The 17,633-nt window shown below is 42.4% G+C and overlaps 1 protein-coding gene across 3 annotated transcripts in view; it reads left to right on the top strand.

The window, feature by feature from the left end:
* LPAR3 (lysophosphatidic acid receptor 3) overlaps positions 1 to 17,633 on the top strand; it is a 99,623-nt gene that overhangs the window by 41,633 nt on the left and 40,357 nt on the right. For all 3 annotated transcript variants that reach the window (XM_042952448.1, XM_042952449.1, XM_042952450.1), the window contains exon 2: positions 4,511 to 5,267. In XM_042952448.1, coding sequence (XP_042808382.1) covers positions 4,511 to 5,267 — 757 coding nt within the window. The remainder of the gene's footprint in view (positions 1 to 4,510; positions 5,268 to 17,633) is intronic.

Below are 17,633 nucleotides of genomic sequence, written 5' to 3'. Positions count from 1 at the left end.
CCATCAATAAGTTTGCAGCATATGACGGGGGGAGGAAAAAAAATCAAAAGCACTAATTCACAAAACTTCCAGTTATTCAATTAAAAAAATTTTTTTTAAATGTTTTATTTATTTTTGAGACAGAAAGTGACAGAGCATGAGCAGGGGAGGGGCAGAGAAAGAGGGAGACACAGAATCCGAAGCAAGCCCCAGGCTCTGAGCTGTCAGCACAGAGCCAGATGCGGGGCTTGAACTCACAAACCACGAGATCATGACCTGAGCCGAAATCGGACGCTTAACCAATTGAGCCACCCAGGCACCCCTTCTAGTTATTCATTTTTGAAGCTCTGGGGTGATTGCATTAGGAAATGTTTTACAGGAGAGCTGGGGAAAGGGATGTCCTGATTTGATTAGTTGTCAGTGTCTGAGGTTTTACGGTTATATGACATTTGAGGCAGGAAACCATTTTATTTTCATTATCACTGAAAAACTCTCAAGTGTGCTGTGCTGGTGAGAGTAGCAGTAATGAACATAGCGAATCCTTGAGGCTTTTCCTTTGAACGTGAATTTTGATTTTTCAGAGCCATATTTGTCAAAGAAAGGTAGGATACATTAAGTGGAATGTATGGTCCCAAGGCAGAATTAAACTAGCATTTAAAAGTCTCTTTACTTATTTATTACAGAAAATGTAGACCAGAGAAAAAACTGGGAAGAATTTTTTCTAAGTGTTTATTTTTGAGAGAGTGCTGGCAGGGGAGACAGAAAGAGAGGAGGACAGAGGATCTGAAGCGGGTGCTGCACTGACAGCAGAGAGCCCCATGTGGGGCTCGAACTCACCAACGGTGAGATCATGACCTGAGTCAAAGTCGGACACTTAACCAGCTGAGCCACCCAGGAACCCCAGGAAAGAAATTTTTTAAATGATTCCCAATTCTACCATCCTTAATGAACTATTTGCACTTTGAGATTTTTTTCCTTCTATTTTTCTGTATCTTTAAAGGATAAGTCAAGAAATATATGTGTGTAAAGTTTGAGAAATGTAGATGTGTACATTTTTCTGTAGTGGGCTTTTAAAATGAATAAGTCTTTTTATTTCCAAAAAAAAGAAAAAAAATGTATGTGTGTGCATATATATGAATATATATGTATGCATGTGCATACATACTTATATAATTATTTACAATTAAGATGATGGCATGTGTGTGCTTTTTCTCATGGTAAATACAACTTCATGGTAAATACAATTTTCAGTGGCTGTACAATATTCCATCCTAGGGAATCTTTTTCATAGTTTCCCTGTGTGAACTTTATTTGCTCTCATTGTTGGTTTCTCCCAAAAGTAGGGTTTGAGGCTGGGAGGTAGGGAGCTGTTTGGTGAGAGTTCTGGTTAACCATGTTTTTTTCTGTGGTTTCTCCCTCAACGTGGTAAGACAAAACTACTTCTCAGTCTCAGGACGATTTTTGTTGAAATATGTTCTAAGAATGTGCCATTTGGGGTTTGATGGAGGGAAAGTTGAATTTGAAGATTTTTCAAGTAAAAATCATTGAGGTTTTAGGGTATCATATAATTACAAATTCCACCATATTTATGAACCAAAACTAAAATGTTAAGACCCCTTCAAGAGGAAATTCAGGAAATTTAAAGTGTTCTTGGTGGTATCTTTATCCCAGTGTCTTTCTGACCTATTAATTGATATTGCTGATGAGTTAGTCAAGGATAACATAACTTTTAAATTAGAAGTGTGTTTCTCTTGGGGCACCTGGATGGCTCAGTTGGTTAAGCATCTGACTTGGGCTCAGGTCATGATCTTGTGGTTCCTGAGTTCGAGTCCCACATCAGGCTCTGTGCTAACAGCTCAGAGCCTGGAACCTGCTTCGGATTCTGTCTCCCTCACCCTCTGCCCCTCCTCCACTCATGCTCTGTCTCTCTCTCTGTCTCTGTCTCTCTCTCTCTCTCTCAAAAATAAAGAAACATTTTAAAAATTATATATATAAAAAATAAATATGTTTCTCTTAGCTATCTAGAGTATATAGCAAAATAAAGTACATAAGTTATTTTTTATTAGTGAAAGAACACATAATAATTGCACCATTAAGATTCTTCATGTTCTTGAATGGTTTGTCTTGAATTTCTATATACTGTTAATACTGTTGAAAGCTGAATTTTCTCCTTGAATATTTGAATTGAATTACACTAGATTAGTGTCTTCAACTCTCATGCAACTGGTGGGATTAGAAATACGATGAGTTTGACAATATTTATCAGAAACCTTTAAATAAACTTATACCCTTTACTTCATGAAGTTGAAATCTGTGGATGAATCCTAAGCGATCCTCTTGGGCAAACTGCCTGTTGGTGGTGGGTCAGTTGGGCTGCTTCCATCCAGAGGGGACCTTCAACCCCGACTGTGGGGGTGCCTTTATAAAATAAATAAACAAGGGTTTGGTCCTTTTCTTTAAAGAAAGAAATCCTAAGCAAATAGTTGGCTAAGTATGTAGAGATTAATGTACAAAAGTGCAGCCTTGCTTATAGAGGCTAAATATTACAGACAACTGAAATGTCCAACATGTAGGGATTAGTTAAATAAAGTGTGTCATGTTCATATACTGGAACCTCATGAAGCTATTCAAATTATATATTTTTAATTGGGGAAAATTATCATGATACAGCATAGGTATGTTGGCCTGTTGATGGAGTTGTCTGCTGTTGGCAGTTAAACGTTGGTGAATGTCTGCCAAAGAGAGTAGTTTTTCTTTTGTGATTAAAATTGAGTCCCCTTTCCTTGTAATTGAAAAACACTAGAACCATTTGCCTCTTGAGACCATTGCCAGTTTGTTTATTTTAAGCATATAAAATGATATTTTACTTCGTATTTACTATGACAGAGAAGTAGGTACCTAACTCATGTTAAAGTATCATTACACCATTAAAATATAAATTAAAAAGGAAACCCAGGGGGGTGCCTGAGTGTCTCAGTTGGTTAAGTGTCTGGCTCTTGATTTCTACTCAGGTCATGTTCTCACAGTTGTAAGATTGAGCCCTGTGTCAGGCTCTGCGCTGAGCATGGAATTCTCTACCCCCCCCCCCGCCCCTCCCCCCTTCAAAATAAATAAATAAAAACTAAAAACAAAAAAAGACAGTCTAAGATATATTTCTATTTTGTGCAATTTCAAACTGATATCTGCTCTGCTTATCCTGATTCTGGATATGGTATTGGATTACAGCATTTATAAGAATCTTAAAAGCTAGGGATTTCTGTCAAGCTCGTACTGTTAGAGCCACATCATTCACACCAGTAGACTGCTAGTGCCTGGGCCTACTGGATCTCTGGTTTTCCAGCTAATACATTGCAGCCTCAGTCCTTGAAAGGGAGCCCATAGTCATCGTAGCTCTCGGTTTCCTGGCTTTCAACTCCAGCTTCCTTTGATGGGACCCTTCATGGCTGTGGCCAGACCACTGTGAGGCAGAACACCTGTTCTCTCTCCACCAAGCATAGATGGATAGGCATCCTTAGGCTCCTCTCAACCCCTCCTTGGCCAGAATCCCTTAGTTTTGGTGTCCAAGAGATCTTGTCCTGAGATCAGCGTCTTCTCTGCCTGCCTGATGCCCCAGTTTGGGGTCTACTTTCAGACATATGTCCTGAGGACTCACCCTCACTTGGCAGGTATGTTCTTACATCCTTGGAAGTCTGCCTAACCTCCAGAGCTCACACCACCCGCTGCGTTGAAAGCCCAGGGAAGGAAAGTGATTTAAACTGATTGAGTCTGGAAATCCAGTAAGCAGATCCCCACTGGTATAATTTGAATTAGGACAATAAGGAAGAAGTGAACAAAAAAAGTAAGGAGGAGTACTGAGAACAAAGTTTTCAGCCCTGCATCACATGCTTAATAAGTGAGCGTTGTTATTACAGCTTGAGACGAAAAGATGGCAAAAGGAGGATCAGGAGTAGAATCAGAAGTGGTACAAGACCGATCTCTTGGGGACTCCATTTGGTCGTGAGAAGAGTATCTCAGTACTCATTATCTTGGTGAGAATGTGCCTGGCCTTACCAACTTGCCCTTGCCTAGTGAACAGAATCCATGAGTAAGGAATGAACTGGAAACCACCAGGAGAAAGGATTTACGTGCTGTGTTGTCATTGTTACTGGTGCAGAGTGGATATTGCAGGGCTCAGAATATCTGATCTGTTGCTGATCCATGATCATTCATTCAACCAGCCAGCCATTCAGGAAGTACTGGTCATGAGGGAGCCAGGACAGGTGGGTCTTGAGATTTTAATGGTGAACAAAACAGCCGTAGACCATCCCTCACTGAGCTTGGACGTAGCCTGGGAAACAAACAATTACTAATGCAAGATAAATGTTGTGATAGGAGGTCAGGGGCCAGAGTCCTGGAGCAAGGGATATTTACACCGGGATCTGAAGGATTAACAGAAGTTGGCTAGAACACGGGGCTTAGCAGTGGCAATTGGTGGTTTAGCGATTGAATTTGCAAAGAGTGATGTTTGTTTCTTCTTTAAATTTCTTTCTAGGATGTTCGGTTCTTCTCCACAATGAATGAGTGTTACTATGATAAGCGGATGGACTTTTTTTATAATAGGAGCAACACAGACACTGCCGATGAGTGGACAGGAACGAAGCTTGTGATTGTTTTGTGTGTTGGAACATTTTTCTGCCTGTTTATTTTTTTTTCTAATTCTCTAGTCATCGCAGCAGTGATCAAAAACAGAAAGTTTCATTTCCCCTTCTACTACCTGTTGGCTAACCTAGCTGCTGCAGATTTCTTTGCTGGAATTGCCTATGTATTCCTGATGTTTAACACTGGCCCCGTTTCAAAAACTTTGACCGTCAACCGCTGGTTTCTCCGCCAGGGGCTCCTGGACACTAGCTTGACCGCCTCTCTGACCAATTTGTTGGTTATTGCTGTGGAGAGGCACATGTCAATCATGAGGATGCGGATCCACAGCAACCTGACAAAAAAGAGGGTGACGCTGCTCATTTTGTTTGTCTGGGCCATTGCCATCTTTATGGGGGCGGTCCCCACACTGGGCTGGAATTGCCTCTGTGACATCTCTGCCTGCTCTTCCCTGGCCCCCATTTACAGCAGGAGTTACCTCATTTTCTGGACTGTGTCCAACCTTGTGGCCTTCTTCATCATGGTTGTGGTGTACCTGCGAATCTACATGTATGTCAAGAGGAAAACCAACGTTTTGTCTCCACATACAAGTGGGTCCATCACCCGCCGAAGGACACCCATGAAGCTAATGAAGACGGTGATGACTGTCTTAGGTAAGAGGAACCAAGGGAGCCATTATTCCCATTCATTCAGCAAATATTTATTGAGAGCCTAGTGTATACAAGGTGCTTGCTAAGTGAATGCAGTAGTGAATGAGAACAGTCATAAATCCCCAACGTGCTTGGTGTTTACACTCTTGCAGGGGAAAACAAGTCAAGTATTGTAATGGGGACAAGGAAAATAATTTTGTAATACATTTTAATATAAATATAAATATTATATTATATTATATTATATTATGATTTATATTAATATATATTATATATAATTATATTATTTATTAATTAAATTAAATATATTATATATGTATATAATATAAAATTATATATAATTAAATTATATTATATTTATAATTTAAAAATTATTAAATAAGTTGATGAGTCTCATTGGGAAAAATAAAGCAGGGCAGGAAAATAAGGAGGCTAAGCAGGTCTAGTTTGCAGTTCTAGCTTCCGCTGAAGATGACTTTTGAGCAGACGTGAAGGTGGTGAGGAAGCGAGCTGTGTGTGTGTCTGGGGGAGGCCATCTGGGCAGGAGATGCAGTAAGGATAGGAACCCGGAACAGCAAGGAGGCCAGTGTGGCTGGAGTAGAGCAAGTGGGGAGAGTGGAAAGAGAGGAGGTCCGGGAGCTGATGAGAGGTGCTAGGGCCACTCAGATCACATAGGGCTGTGTAGTTATCATAAGGACTTTGGTTTTTCTGAGTGAGATGAGAAGCCATGGGAAGGTTTTGAACAAGGAGGTAACATGATTGGACCTGCATTTTAATGGTACCTCTTTAGATGCGGTTTTGTGAGGGGCAAGGGCAAAAGCAAGAAAATATAAGAGGGCAGGCATTTCAGTACTCACAGAGGTGATAGTGACAGGGACGAGAGGGCAGTTGGGAGGTAGTGCCTTGTCAGATTCTGGATGTCTTGTAAAGATCGGGGTGACAGGATTTGCTGATGGATAAGGTGTGAAGCACGGTGACAGGAGGAGGGAGGGTGGGGCGTGTCATTCATTGAGATGGGGAGGCTGTGGAGGAGGAGGTTTGGGGGGAAGATCGGGAGTTTGGTTTTTAGAATCGTATTAGACATCCAAGTGAGTTATTGAATCAGGAGTTCAGGGATTAAGTCTGGACTGGAGATTCACTGAGAGTCATTGAGGGAAGAGATGGTATTTTAAACCAGAAGAGTGGATAAGCTCACCATAGTGGGGTGAATGTGGATGGTGAACATGCAGAAGAGGACCAAAGAACGAGGCTGGGGGCCCTCCAGTGTAGGGAGGGTGGGGAGGCAAGGAACAACCAACAAAAGAGCCCTCCAAGGAGTAGCCAGAAAACCCAGGAGAATATGGTGGCCTAGAAGCTGTGAGAACAGAGCCATCAAGGAAAGGGAGTATCTGCAATGTGAGTAGTCTTGGGAAGTAGAGTTAGATAAGGTCTTACTAGGCTTAGCTTAGCAAACTAGTAGTTTAAGAAAAAAAAAATTTTTTTTTAATGTTTATTTGAGAAAGAGAGAAAGAATGTGAGCAGGGGAGAGGCAGAGAGAGAAGGAGACACAGAATCCAAAGCAGGCTCCAGGCTCTGAGTGGTCAGCACAGAATCTGTTGTGGGACTTGAACTCACAAATCACGAGGTCATGACTTGAGCTGAAGTTGGACACTTAACCGACTGAGCCACCCAGGAGCCCCAGCAAACCTAGTAGTTTTTAGGTGACTTTGAGAAGATCAAATCTGGTATAGCCTGATCAGAACAAAATGAAGAAAGGGAGAAGAGGCTTTAGGGCAGCAAATTTGAATAGCTCTGAGGACTTTGGCTTTGCACTGAGAGCCCTGTCCCTAGAAGAGGTGTTTGGGTGCAAAGAATTTTCCTTTTGTTTTGTTGTCAGTCTGGTCGGCTGCCCTGTCATTCTAGTCCGGGTTATAGGTGGAACTGGTGCTGTGTGGGCTCACAGGCCTTGTCTTCTGTCAGAGAGGCCATTTCTCACCATGTGTGGTGGCTACAGCAGTGAGGACTGTTGTTGAGAGAGACCCTGGAGTATGTTCCTGTCAAGTCCCAGTACGAAGGAATTATGAAATGAATTCTTGGGAAACAATTCATATTAGAGGATGTAGGGAATCTGTCGTATGGTATGGGAGGCATCATGCTGCCTCTGGGTCCTGAAATTGCTAGTAAGATATGGAAGTCAGCAGATACATAGCGTGATGGTTAAAATGATTTCAAACTGAGGGTTTGTTTTCGTTAACAAATATTTATATAGTACTTACTATGTGTTAAGCATTGTCCCAAGTGTGTTGTAGATACCATCCTGTTTAATCCTCATGGCGATCTTGTGATACAGGTGCCACTGTTATCCCCATTTACCAGATGGAGAAACTGAGCAGAGCTATATGCCCAAGGCCACTCAGTGATGGATAGTGTCACCAGCACTCACCGTGTGGTTGGCCTTCAGAGCCCACATGTGTAACACTGTACTCTCCAGCCAGTTTTGATTTATTTGGACTTTTTACTGGTTTTCTCTTTATTCTGTCTTCTGCTTTCACCCCCTCATTCTTCATTTCACCCCTTGATAAGAATGTAGACTAAAAGTAAGAAAAGGAAGGAGTCACATTAATCAGTTTTTCCACCCTTGAACTAGATAGGGTATTGATGTTTTTGGTGAAGAGTGATGTTCAGTATTTGTTGGGATTGTCAGTGAATTCTGCTATTTTCCCTTCTGGATTTGCAAGCATCATTGTTTGTTTGGCTGTTTGTCTTGAGAGGTTACCTGCCTGATTAAAGAGAAAGCTTTCTTTTTTCAGCTTATTATATATCATATACAGTCTGTAATCCTAGGTGGGGAGAACAGGACTCTGTAGGATAGTGATGGTCACTAGCTTCAGGTTTGAATGTAACTTTGTCTGGAACGGTTATGGAAGGGTAAAATACAGAAGCTATGTAGTTTTGGCAGGTGTGGTGTTTGATAAGGGAAAAAAACAGAATAAACTGTGAAATTGCTAAGTAGGATAAGAGAAGTTGTGGCACTGAGATGGAACAATGTGGGGGAATTGGTTAACGGCGGGAAGACAGTTTGGTGGCGAAGACCTGGGGAAGTTCCTTAGTGGTGAGACAGAGGGATCTGGTGGAAGATGAGAAGTTTGGGGACAGAGGAAATGAAACTGAAGAGCTGGGTAGTATGAGGTTTTTAGACTTGGAGATCCTGATTTCTTTGGATTGCAGAAGATATGGTTTTAGCCACAATTCTGTCATTTCCTACAAGAGTGATACAAAGCCTATTATTAGCTCACTTTTTCCTGGTTAAATTTCATCATGTGAGGTAGATTAGATGATCTTTAAATTCTTTGCAAGTTATAAATCCAATGATCTTGTTATAACAGTAAGTGACCAAAGTCAAGCACAGTCTTTTTCCATGAAAGCATCTATCATAGTATCTCCTCAGGGAGGAAGATACATGTAAGAATTCAGTTGCCTAACACAAGCGTCTCCCAAATAATAGCATCTCTGAAAAATCAGCAGTGGTAGCATCTATCATCATTGTAGTCACTGGTTCTATGTATGTGCAAATTAGTAGCTTACTACTTATTTCTGTAATGATTATCTGATTTAATCATTTGGACTTTTCTGCTTGCATTGATATATATGTTGTGGGAAAGATTAATATAAGATTGGAGTTTCTTTTCAATATACCCTCTTTTAAACATTACAAAATCAGTCAATTAATATATATTAACTGTCTGTTGAACAGCATCTAAAAGGCAAAGAGTTGCATGAATTCAGTGAGCTGAATCTCATTTCAGAGAAGGAAGATGGGATGGACAGGTGGAGTTTGGGGATGGCTTCTCGGAGGGCTTGGGATGTGATCTGGAAGGATGGGTGGGATTTGAGTGGGCAAGGGATTTTAAGTAAGAGAAGTAACAAAATCAAAAGGATAGTAGAAACATCTAAAGCTTGAGTAGTGCCACAAGGAAGGCCTGGTGGAACAGTGATGCATGTTGTGGTACAACAGAAAATAGCTCAACCGTGAGTCAGGAAATTTAGTTGGCCATCCTCTTTGGAAGGAGAGAGGTAGACCAGATGACCTTTATGTGTCTTTCCAGCTTTAATTTAGTATTTTGGTTGCATACAAAGCATACAGAGCTGGTTAGGGAGCAGATTTTTTTCCTTGTTGAGGAATGTGATGATAGTGTGAATTTTAAATCTGTATATGAGTGGAAAGGCATCTAGGCATTGTGTGCCCATTTTAGCAGCCCGGAGGCAGAATGCTTGCTCATTTCAGGGTCATAATGTGTGATGAGCCCTTTACATGGAAGAAGTTGCTTATTGAATGTTCTCATGGAAAAGACATTGCGGACACATGATCCCTGCTTTCCACAGGGCACCAAGGCCTTGCCTAAGAGAGGGTCATGTATTTTGAAATCCTGCTTGTTAACAAGGCTCATTGGCTGTAGCAACCAGACAAATGCACAAGAAGCCCCCCATGAAAACCTCTCATTTATTGTCAGACAATACACCACGTGAACTGTGAATACAAGGATGTTATGTTTCCTGGGAAATGGGCTGGATTTTCTTCTATTTTGCAAAGTCTTAAAAAGTAAAAAGGAAAGAAGTCTGAGGGTATTGTGAACCATACTTTTGAAATCTTCCATAAACCTTGTCTCTTAAGGTGGTGGTTTTCAAACCTCAGGTTGTGACCTGTAATGAAATCAATTAGGAGATTGTAACTAATACTTTTTGTGTGTGTACAGGATTGTAATATAAAACGTATTTTCTTTTTTTTAAGTTTATTTATTTTTGAGAGAGAGAGAGCACAAGCAGGGTAGGGACGGAGAGAGAGGGAGAGAGAGAATCCCAAATCCCAGCTTTGTGCTGGCAGCACAGAGCCCAACACGGGCTTCGATCCCGTGATCCTTGAGATCATGGCCTGAGCTGAAATCAAGAGTTGGATGCTTAACAGGCTGAGCCACCCAGGCGCCCCTAGAATGTATTTCTTAACATGGGTTATGGTTAAGTCTGCTTGGAAAGCCATGGTTGAGGTTTCTTTTCCAGCCAATAATGACTGACATCTTTTAAAATATAAGAAACATGATGGGGGCACCTGGGTGACTCAGTCGGTTAAGCCTCTGACTTTGGTTCAGGTCATGATCTCCCAGTTCGTGAGCTTGAGCCCCATATCAGGCTCTGTGCTGATGGCTCAGAGCCCTGAAGCCTGCTTCTGATTCTGTGTCTCCCTCTCTCTCTGCCCCTCCCATGCTCCCTCCCTCTCCCTCTCCCTCTCTCTCTCTCTCTCTCTCTCTCTCTCTGTGAGTGTGTGTGTCTCAAAATTAAATAAACATTTATAAATTAAAAAAAATACAAGAAACATTATGGCTAAAGGACCTTGAAAAAGGTTGTGGTAACTGAAACAAAGAGCTGCATGTTTTTCTTGTCATTTCTCCCTCCTACCTCTCCACTTAGGTCAGTGCTAAATTCCTCTTGCTTTCTCTCAGGGGAGAGAGGAAAGAGGCAAAGGTGGTAAAGAAACAGTGCTGGGGGTTCTCATGCTGGGAGGAAATAGGTGAAAATTCAGTCCATCATGAGCCTTGCTAGAGTACTAGTAATAAGCATACATGATGTTTCTGCAGCACTGTGTCTTTTTCAGGGATTTATTTATTTTTTTAATGTTTATTTATTATGGAGAGAGAGCAAATGGGGGAGGGGAACAGAGAGAGGGAGAGAGAGGATCCAAAGAAGGCTCTGCACTGACAGCCGTGAGCCGATGTAGGGCTCAAACTCATGAACCTTGAGATCATGACCTGACACTCAACCAACTGAGCCACCCAAGGTGCCCCTTTTTCAGCATTTTAATACATGTTCTCATTCAGTCTCAGGGAAATCCTACAAGATAAGTGGGGAAGATATTATTATTCTATTTTTCTGCCTCCCTTAGATATGCCTTATACTCAGCTATAATTATTTATGGTTTTGTTTGTTTGTTTGGGATCCTAAGCCTTGTGCATGGTGGAATACCTTCCCCCTTATTCTGTCTGGGAAGCTCCCTTTCATCTTGTAAGACTCAACTCAGGGGCCTGTCTTCTCTGAATCTTTCCCTGTCCTACCTAGGTAAATCTGCTTACTACCGCCTCTGGGCCATCTCTATTTTGTCCATACTTCAGCCAATCCATTTAATTGTTCCATGTTCCATGCCTTCATCTCAAACTAGAGTGTGCCTGCTTTGCAGTCGGGGATTGTACCTTATTTATCTACCTTTGCATATCAAACGTGTAGCACACTGACTGGAACATCTTTGTTGAGATTATAATAGAATGAGTGAGGGCGCCTGGGTGGCTCAGTCTGTTGAGTCTTTGCCTTTGGCTCAGGTCATGATCTCACGGCTCTTGAGTTTGAGCTCTGCGTCAGGCTCTGTGCTGACAACTCAGAGCCTGGAGCCTGCTCCGGATTTTGTGTCTCAGTCTCTCTCTGCCTCTCTCGCTCTCTCAAAAATAAGTAAACATTTAAAAAAAACTATAATAGAATGAGTGAATTAATGAGGAGATTGAAGTTAAGGGAAGTAAAGTGGCTTCTCAAGAGCTACAACTAAAAATAGAAACCAGGTTTCCTCACATCCAGCCTGGCCTTTGGCAGGCTCTGGCCGTGATGTGCCTGTGAGTGGCCAAGGAATGGTTGGGTCTCCCATTTTAGAATATGGGAAACAGAGGTCTTAGAAGGGTGAGTGGTAGTGCTGTCTTGGGAAGAGAAAAACAAATGAATACTTTTTGAGCTCCTACCATTAGGAAGTCTGCGTGTTACATGCTTTGGGGATTTGATTTCACTTACCCCTCATAACAATGCTGTGCAGATCTGTTTTGTTGATAAGGAAATTTGGATGGACTTAAGCGTCTTGCCCATAGACCCATATTGGCAAAAATAATAACAGTTAACATTCAGGATGTACTATATGTGGTTCTGAGCCCTTGGCACATTCTTTCCATTTAATCTTCATGACAGCTCTTTGAGGAAAGTCCTGTTATTATTACTAATTGAAGAAACTGAGGCCCAGGAAGTTCAGTTGCTTGCCTAAAATTAGTAGCAGAGCTGAGAGTCAAGTTCAAGCAGATTGGCTCTAGGACCCCACTCTTCAAGGTTAATTAGCTTCACATAAGTGATAGGGATAGAATAACATCAACCCTATTCATGAGGTTTATAACTTGTGTCTCCCTTGATTTCTGTTTATGTCTGTAAAGTCACTTGAATTCTCAACATTTAGCTGACTCTTGATTTGTTCTAAAGATTTTACAGTATGGCAGTGACAGTTACGACTATCTCTCTGCAGGGAATGACAGCCGCATGCTCTTGAAACTTTATGCAAGATGTAGATGGCAACATCAGGGGCCTGGGAATAGGGAGGGAACCAGATTTAAATCCTGGCTTTGCCACTCCAAGTTATGTGACCCTGAGCAATTTACACAACATCTGTGACTTGGCTTCTTACACATGGGGATGATATCAGTGCCTCTGGCATGGCAAGGTTTTGAGGATGCAGTGAGATAATGCACATACAAGCACCTAGTATAGTGCTTGGCACATAGTACGTGCTCAGTAAATATTGGCTATATTGGCTTTAGTTTGACTCTGAAGAGCCTGGCCTTGCATTTAAGCACAGTGCCCTTTTCCCCAGTAATGTCACAGGTACTGTGGAGAGGGAGCCCGGAGGCCTACTGTTGGTGCCATCGTGATAGCAGGTTTTGTAATGTGGACAAGTGGTCGGGAGGAAGTTGACTGGGTATGTTTCTTCCCAGAGACTGCCTGACAGCTGGCAAATAGCCAGCTCAGTTCCCGGAGACCGAGGCCAACCTAAACGTGTGGTCACCACAGAACGGAAAGGCTCTGAGTTTGCATTACTGGTCTCTGTAAACACCGACCCCCACCATGAAATGCTGTTAATGATTCCTGTCTCTGACAGATGATCTTTGCATTAATAATTCATTTCACTTTTGCAACATTTATGAATAAAACATCCTAAGTGAGACCCTGACCATTAAGTGTTAGCTTAATAAGAATCCTGTAATACAGCACCAACATCTTTGTGTGTGATCCAGAAGACATTCCTCATAAGAAACTGTCCCGTCTTGCTAATGAATCCTACCAGAATGCTTTCTTAGTCAAGTACTGTTCCCACCTATACTAGTGCTGGGAAGTTTGTTCTTCGTCTGAAAAGAGCTGAGACCAGAAGCTAGGCCTTTTGATATTATTTATAGGTTTCATCAGTGAAATATCCTTGCTCAATTAAAAAAAAAAAAAGTGTATCTGCTCCTTCCCTGCTCGTACTCTCTCTTTTCCTCTCTCTCAAAAGTAAATAAAATTTTTTTAAAAAGTGTACACACGTGCATACACGCACAAGCACACGCACACACACAGAGGCCAGGAGTCGAGAAGAGCTAATAGAATCCCAGGAAATTCTAAAATATTTGTTGTCAGCATTAGTAGCCTTGCCATGGCTTCTGCATCGCAGAAGCCTGCTCTCAATGTTTCGCTGCCTTGCATGCCTGAGTTATCAGATACCTGTTGAAAAAAAAAAAAAGTTAAACCTTTGCTTTAAGAAATGCTGAAACGATCAGATGGTTGGCATGCAGGAGCCCTCTTGTTGCTGTGCAGTCATATCAGACAGAGAATGACTAATTCTTTTCAGAGTCAAGCCATCCAGGCACCAATACTTAGTACATTGAGTCCAGGGGTGTTCAAACTTTTGTTTTAAAACAGCTAATCAAAGGAGTGCCTCTTTTGCAGAGACTTTATGTGTTTCATGGTATTGCAACAGGTGCCTTGGGGGAGAGAGGCGTTTGATTCCAGGGCAAGCTGTAAGTGATCAAGTAGCTCTTGGTTGTTGCCCTCCCACAATACCATTTGACCCACCCCCTGCGTACTGAGCGGGGACATGGTGATCGGGAAGACCTCACTGTCTGGACATGGTGATCGGGAAGACCTCACTGTCTGATGTTACAGGGAAGACAGCTTCAAGTTAAACCCCATCCTTGTATGCCACTGAATCCCACTGCATCCCATCTTTTCAGATTGCCTTCATTTCTTTTTTCTTTTCTTTAAATCAGGCTCTTTTTAATTAACATTTATTTTTGAGGGAGGGAGGGAGAGAGAGAGAGAGAGCACGCGCGAGCACGCACACAAGTGGGGGAGGGGAAGAGAGTGAGGGAGACAGAATCTGAAGCGGGCTCCAGTCTCTGAGCTGTCAGCAGTGAGCCCGATGCGGGGCCTGAACTTACAAACCGTGAGAACATGACCTGAGCCGAAGTTGGACGCTCAACCGACTGAGCCACCCAAGCGCCCCAGATTGCCTTCATTTCTTAAGACCCCTCCCCCTGAGACATGTTTAGGGGTCTTTTCCTCCCCTCTGCCTCTGTCTATGTAGCTGTTTGTTGTCTCCAGTCTGGCTCTTGGTTCTTTTTTTTAACCTCCCGCTTGACTGCTTCAGATGCCTCCCTCTGCAGTCAGATCAAGTCATTTTTTCCAAATCATTGTTCTCATTTCCAGTATAATCAGTGCCCTGCCTTCTTTCTTCCATTTCTTCCATACACCCCTTCGGTTCTGTGACGCTAAATTCACTCCGTTTCTTATATTCCCCAATCAGACTTCCTCATTCACAACTGTTTTTCTGGCTTTTTTTTTTTTTTTTTTTTTTTTTTTTTTAAAGAAACCTGAGACCTTCCTCTTCAGCTGGAACAAACAATTATTAAATATTTCCTGAGTGCAAGGTACAGAAACACCTCTCAAATTCTACCTTTGTGTTTTCCTCCAGCTTTTATTGAGGGGTAATTGACAAAGCTGGATATGTTTAAAGTATCTGACATGATGACTTGGTATTCATACACATTGTAGAATAATTACCAAGATAATTTGCACATCCATCTCCTCATAGAGTGAGATTTTTTTTTTTTTTTTTTTTTTGCAGTGAGAATGCTTAAGATCTACTCTCAGCAACTTTCAAGTACACAATATCGAATTATTAACTGTGGTTGTCATGCTGTGCTTAGAATTTACAATTCTTATAACTGAATACTTGTGACCTTTGACCTACGTCTCCCCATTTCCCCTCCCCTCTGATAAACACCATTCTAGTCTCTGTTTCTACGAAATAAGCTTTCTTTCCTCCTCTCCTTGGGTTTTTTTTTTTTTTTTCCTTAAGATTCCACATATAAGCGATAGCATGCAGTGTTTGTCTTTCTCTGTCTGGCTTATTTCACTTAGCAGAGATGTTCCACTACCCAACTACATCCAGCGCTCCTGCCAACACCCAGCCAGCCTCCTAGAAGGTTTAGACTTCCAGATCTCAGTAATACCTTCCATTAGGGCCTCGATTTCTGCCAAAGGAGAGTGTGGCCATGGCATGTTATTCAGACCACTGAATGTCATACCTACACCAGTAGGTCACATCACTGGGCTGACACCTGGAGTAGCATGGTAGGTACTGACCCATGGTAGAATTTTATCAAGTGCATGTTAACATTGTTTGTATCTTTAGAATTTCAGCTGGGGGCCACTGCATTCGGTGCGTAGCCAAAGCAAACTGGTTGGGTGGGAATTAGGAGTAAAGGTACTTGCTGGAATCATGGCCTCTCAGACCTTGGGAGCAACCCAGAAGCTGGGATAAAGGGCAGGTGAACCAGAAGTATTGGCTGGGGGACACCACAGGTGAGCAGCGCGTCCATCTGCTCTGACAGCTGTCCCTCTGTTCCAGCCACCCACTCTCCCTCACCACCAGATTGTCGGTATAACTGCAGAGTGTGACAAGGGAAGACCCTGTTACCTTGAAGAATCAGTGTCTGTTGAGAGATGTCCAAGTTCACCTTATAAATCATTGCTAGTATTATGGCCAGAACTCTGGACTTCCTAGTTCCTGCTTCTTCTAATGGGTCTCCCTTCTTGCCTTGGTGAAATATACCTGTCCTTGGATGCCTGTGTTACCATGATATATGCCAAGAGTTGTTTGTTTTCATCAAGTCAGAGAGTTCATGGCCCAATACAGGGCCTGTTTTATCCTTTGATTTTCTGAACAGGGAGAGATTTCTGGTTTTTATATTTCCTCATTGTGAACATTTACCAAGTACCTACTGGGTTTTAGGCAGTATACTACTATAAAACGTGGCCTCTACCCTAAAGGCACTACGAATTTGTGCCTGCTCTGATATTTTATGGTTGTCAGGAGGTGACCAGGGTTTATGAATCGACAGTTGGGTCATGTGTGAGATAAATTACACAGAGGCAGATCTGCTCTGTTGGCTTTTGTATGTAAGACTTAAGGGGAACCCTGTTTATAGGCTGATCTGGGGAAACAGGAAGGTTACCCCCAGAAAAGATAACTAATAGGATAACTTAAGGAACAAAGAAACATACAAAAGGGCCAAATGAGGGAGCCCAGGCAAAAATTGATGTGGGTTTGGATGGTCTGTGGAGGCTTCCTTGTAGAGGCAGGCTTTGAGACAGCTCTCAGTATGGCAGGTGGAGAAGAGAGGGTGAAGCATTGCAGATAAGTGGAATGACAGGATAGAAGACAGGCATATCTCTATATCTATATCTATATCTATATCATCTATATCTATATATCTAGATCTATATCTATACCTATATCTATATATCTATATCTGTATTTGTCTCCAGGGAAACCATACTGGGGCCAGGAGTGGGAAGGAGAGCAGGGCAGACTGATTTCTGGAAAAAGGGGTTTGCATAGTAATGACAGTCTGGTTTGAGAGGCATACTGGGGTCAGAGTGGAAGGCCTTGAATCTTAAGATGGTGTGGACTTTATTGTCAAATGTCTACAGAGGCCAGGAAGATGATTTTGGTCCAAGGATTGGGCCTGGGGTAGGTACAAGGCATTAGGGAGGGGTGGCACCTGTGACTAATGGGACAACTTCAACTTTTGTTAAAGGACTCCACAAGCCAAATTATATTTGTGGCCCGGGCCACAGCTAAACTGCCTTATCTGGCAATGGAGAGCGCTTGAAGAGGCTTGAAGGCATTGATGGGTTGAGAGGAAGGTAGGAGTTGCCAAATGCAGAGTTTTAGAAAGATAGGAGAGTGTTGAAGAGGGAGAGATCATTTAGGAGATTGCTGGAATTGGCCGAAGGCTCTGTGGGTGGTATAGCTCAGAAGCCACAGGGAAGGCAGAGCTGGCCCCTTCCAGAGTAGGATGGTTCAGCTGTCCGCAGCAAGCCACGTAAGTGCACACCGGCCAGGAAGAACAGCCGGGGAAGCCCAGCAAGGAGAGCAGACGGGGAGCAGACCAGTGGAACATGAGCTTGCGGAAATCTGGCAAGAGGCAGAGATCCAATAAGCAGATGGCCAAGGTCAGAGAAACTTGGAAGCAGGAAGCAGAGATCCATCCTGGAAAC

The sequence above is a fragment of the Panthera leo genome, chromosome C1 (genome assembly GCF_018350215.1).
Source record: "Panthera leo isolate Ple1 chromosome C1, P.leo_Ple1_pat1.1, whole genome shotgun sequence".
Taxonomy (NCBI): domain Eukaryota; kingdom Metazoa; phylum Chordata; class Mammalia; order Carnivora; family Felidae; genus Panthera; species Panthera leo.
The sequence above is the reverse complement of the archived record's forward strand: the minus strand, read 5'-3'. Positions and strand labels throughout refer to the sequence as shown.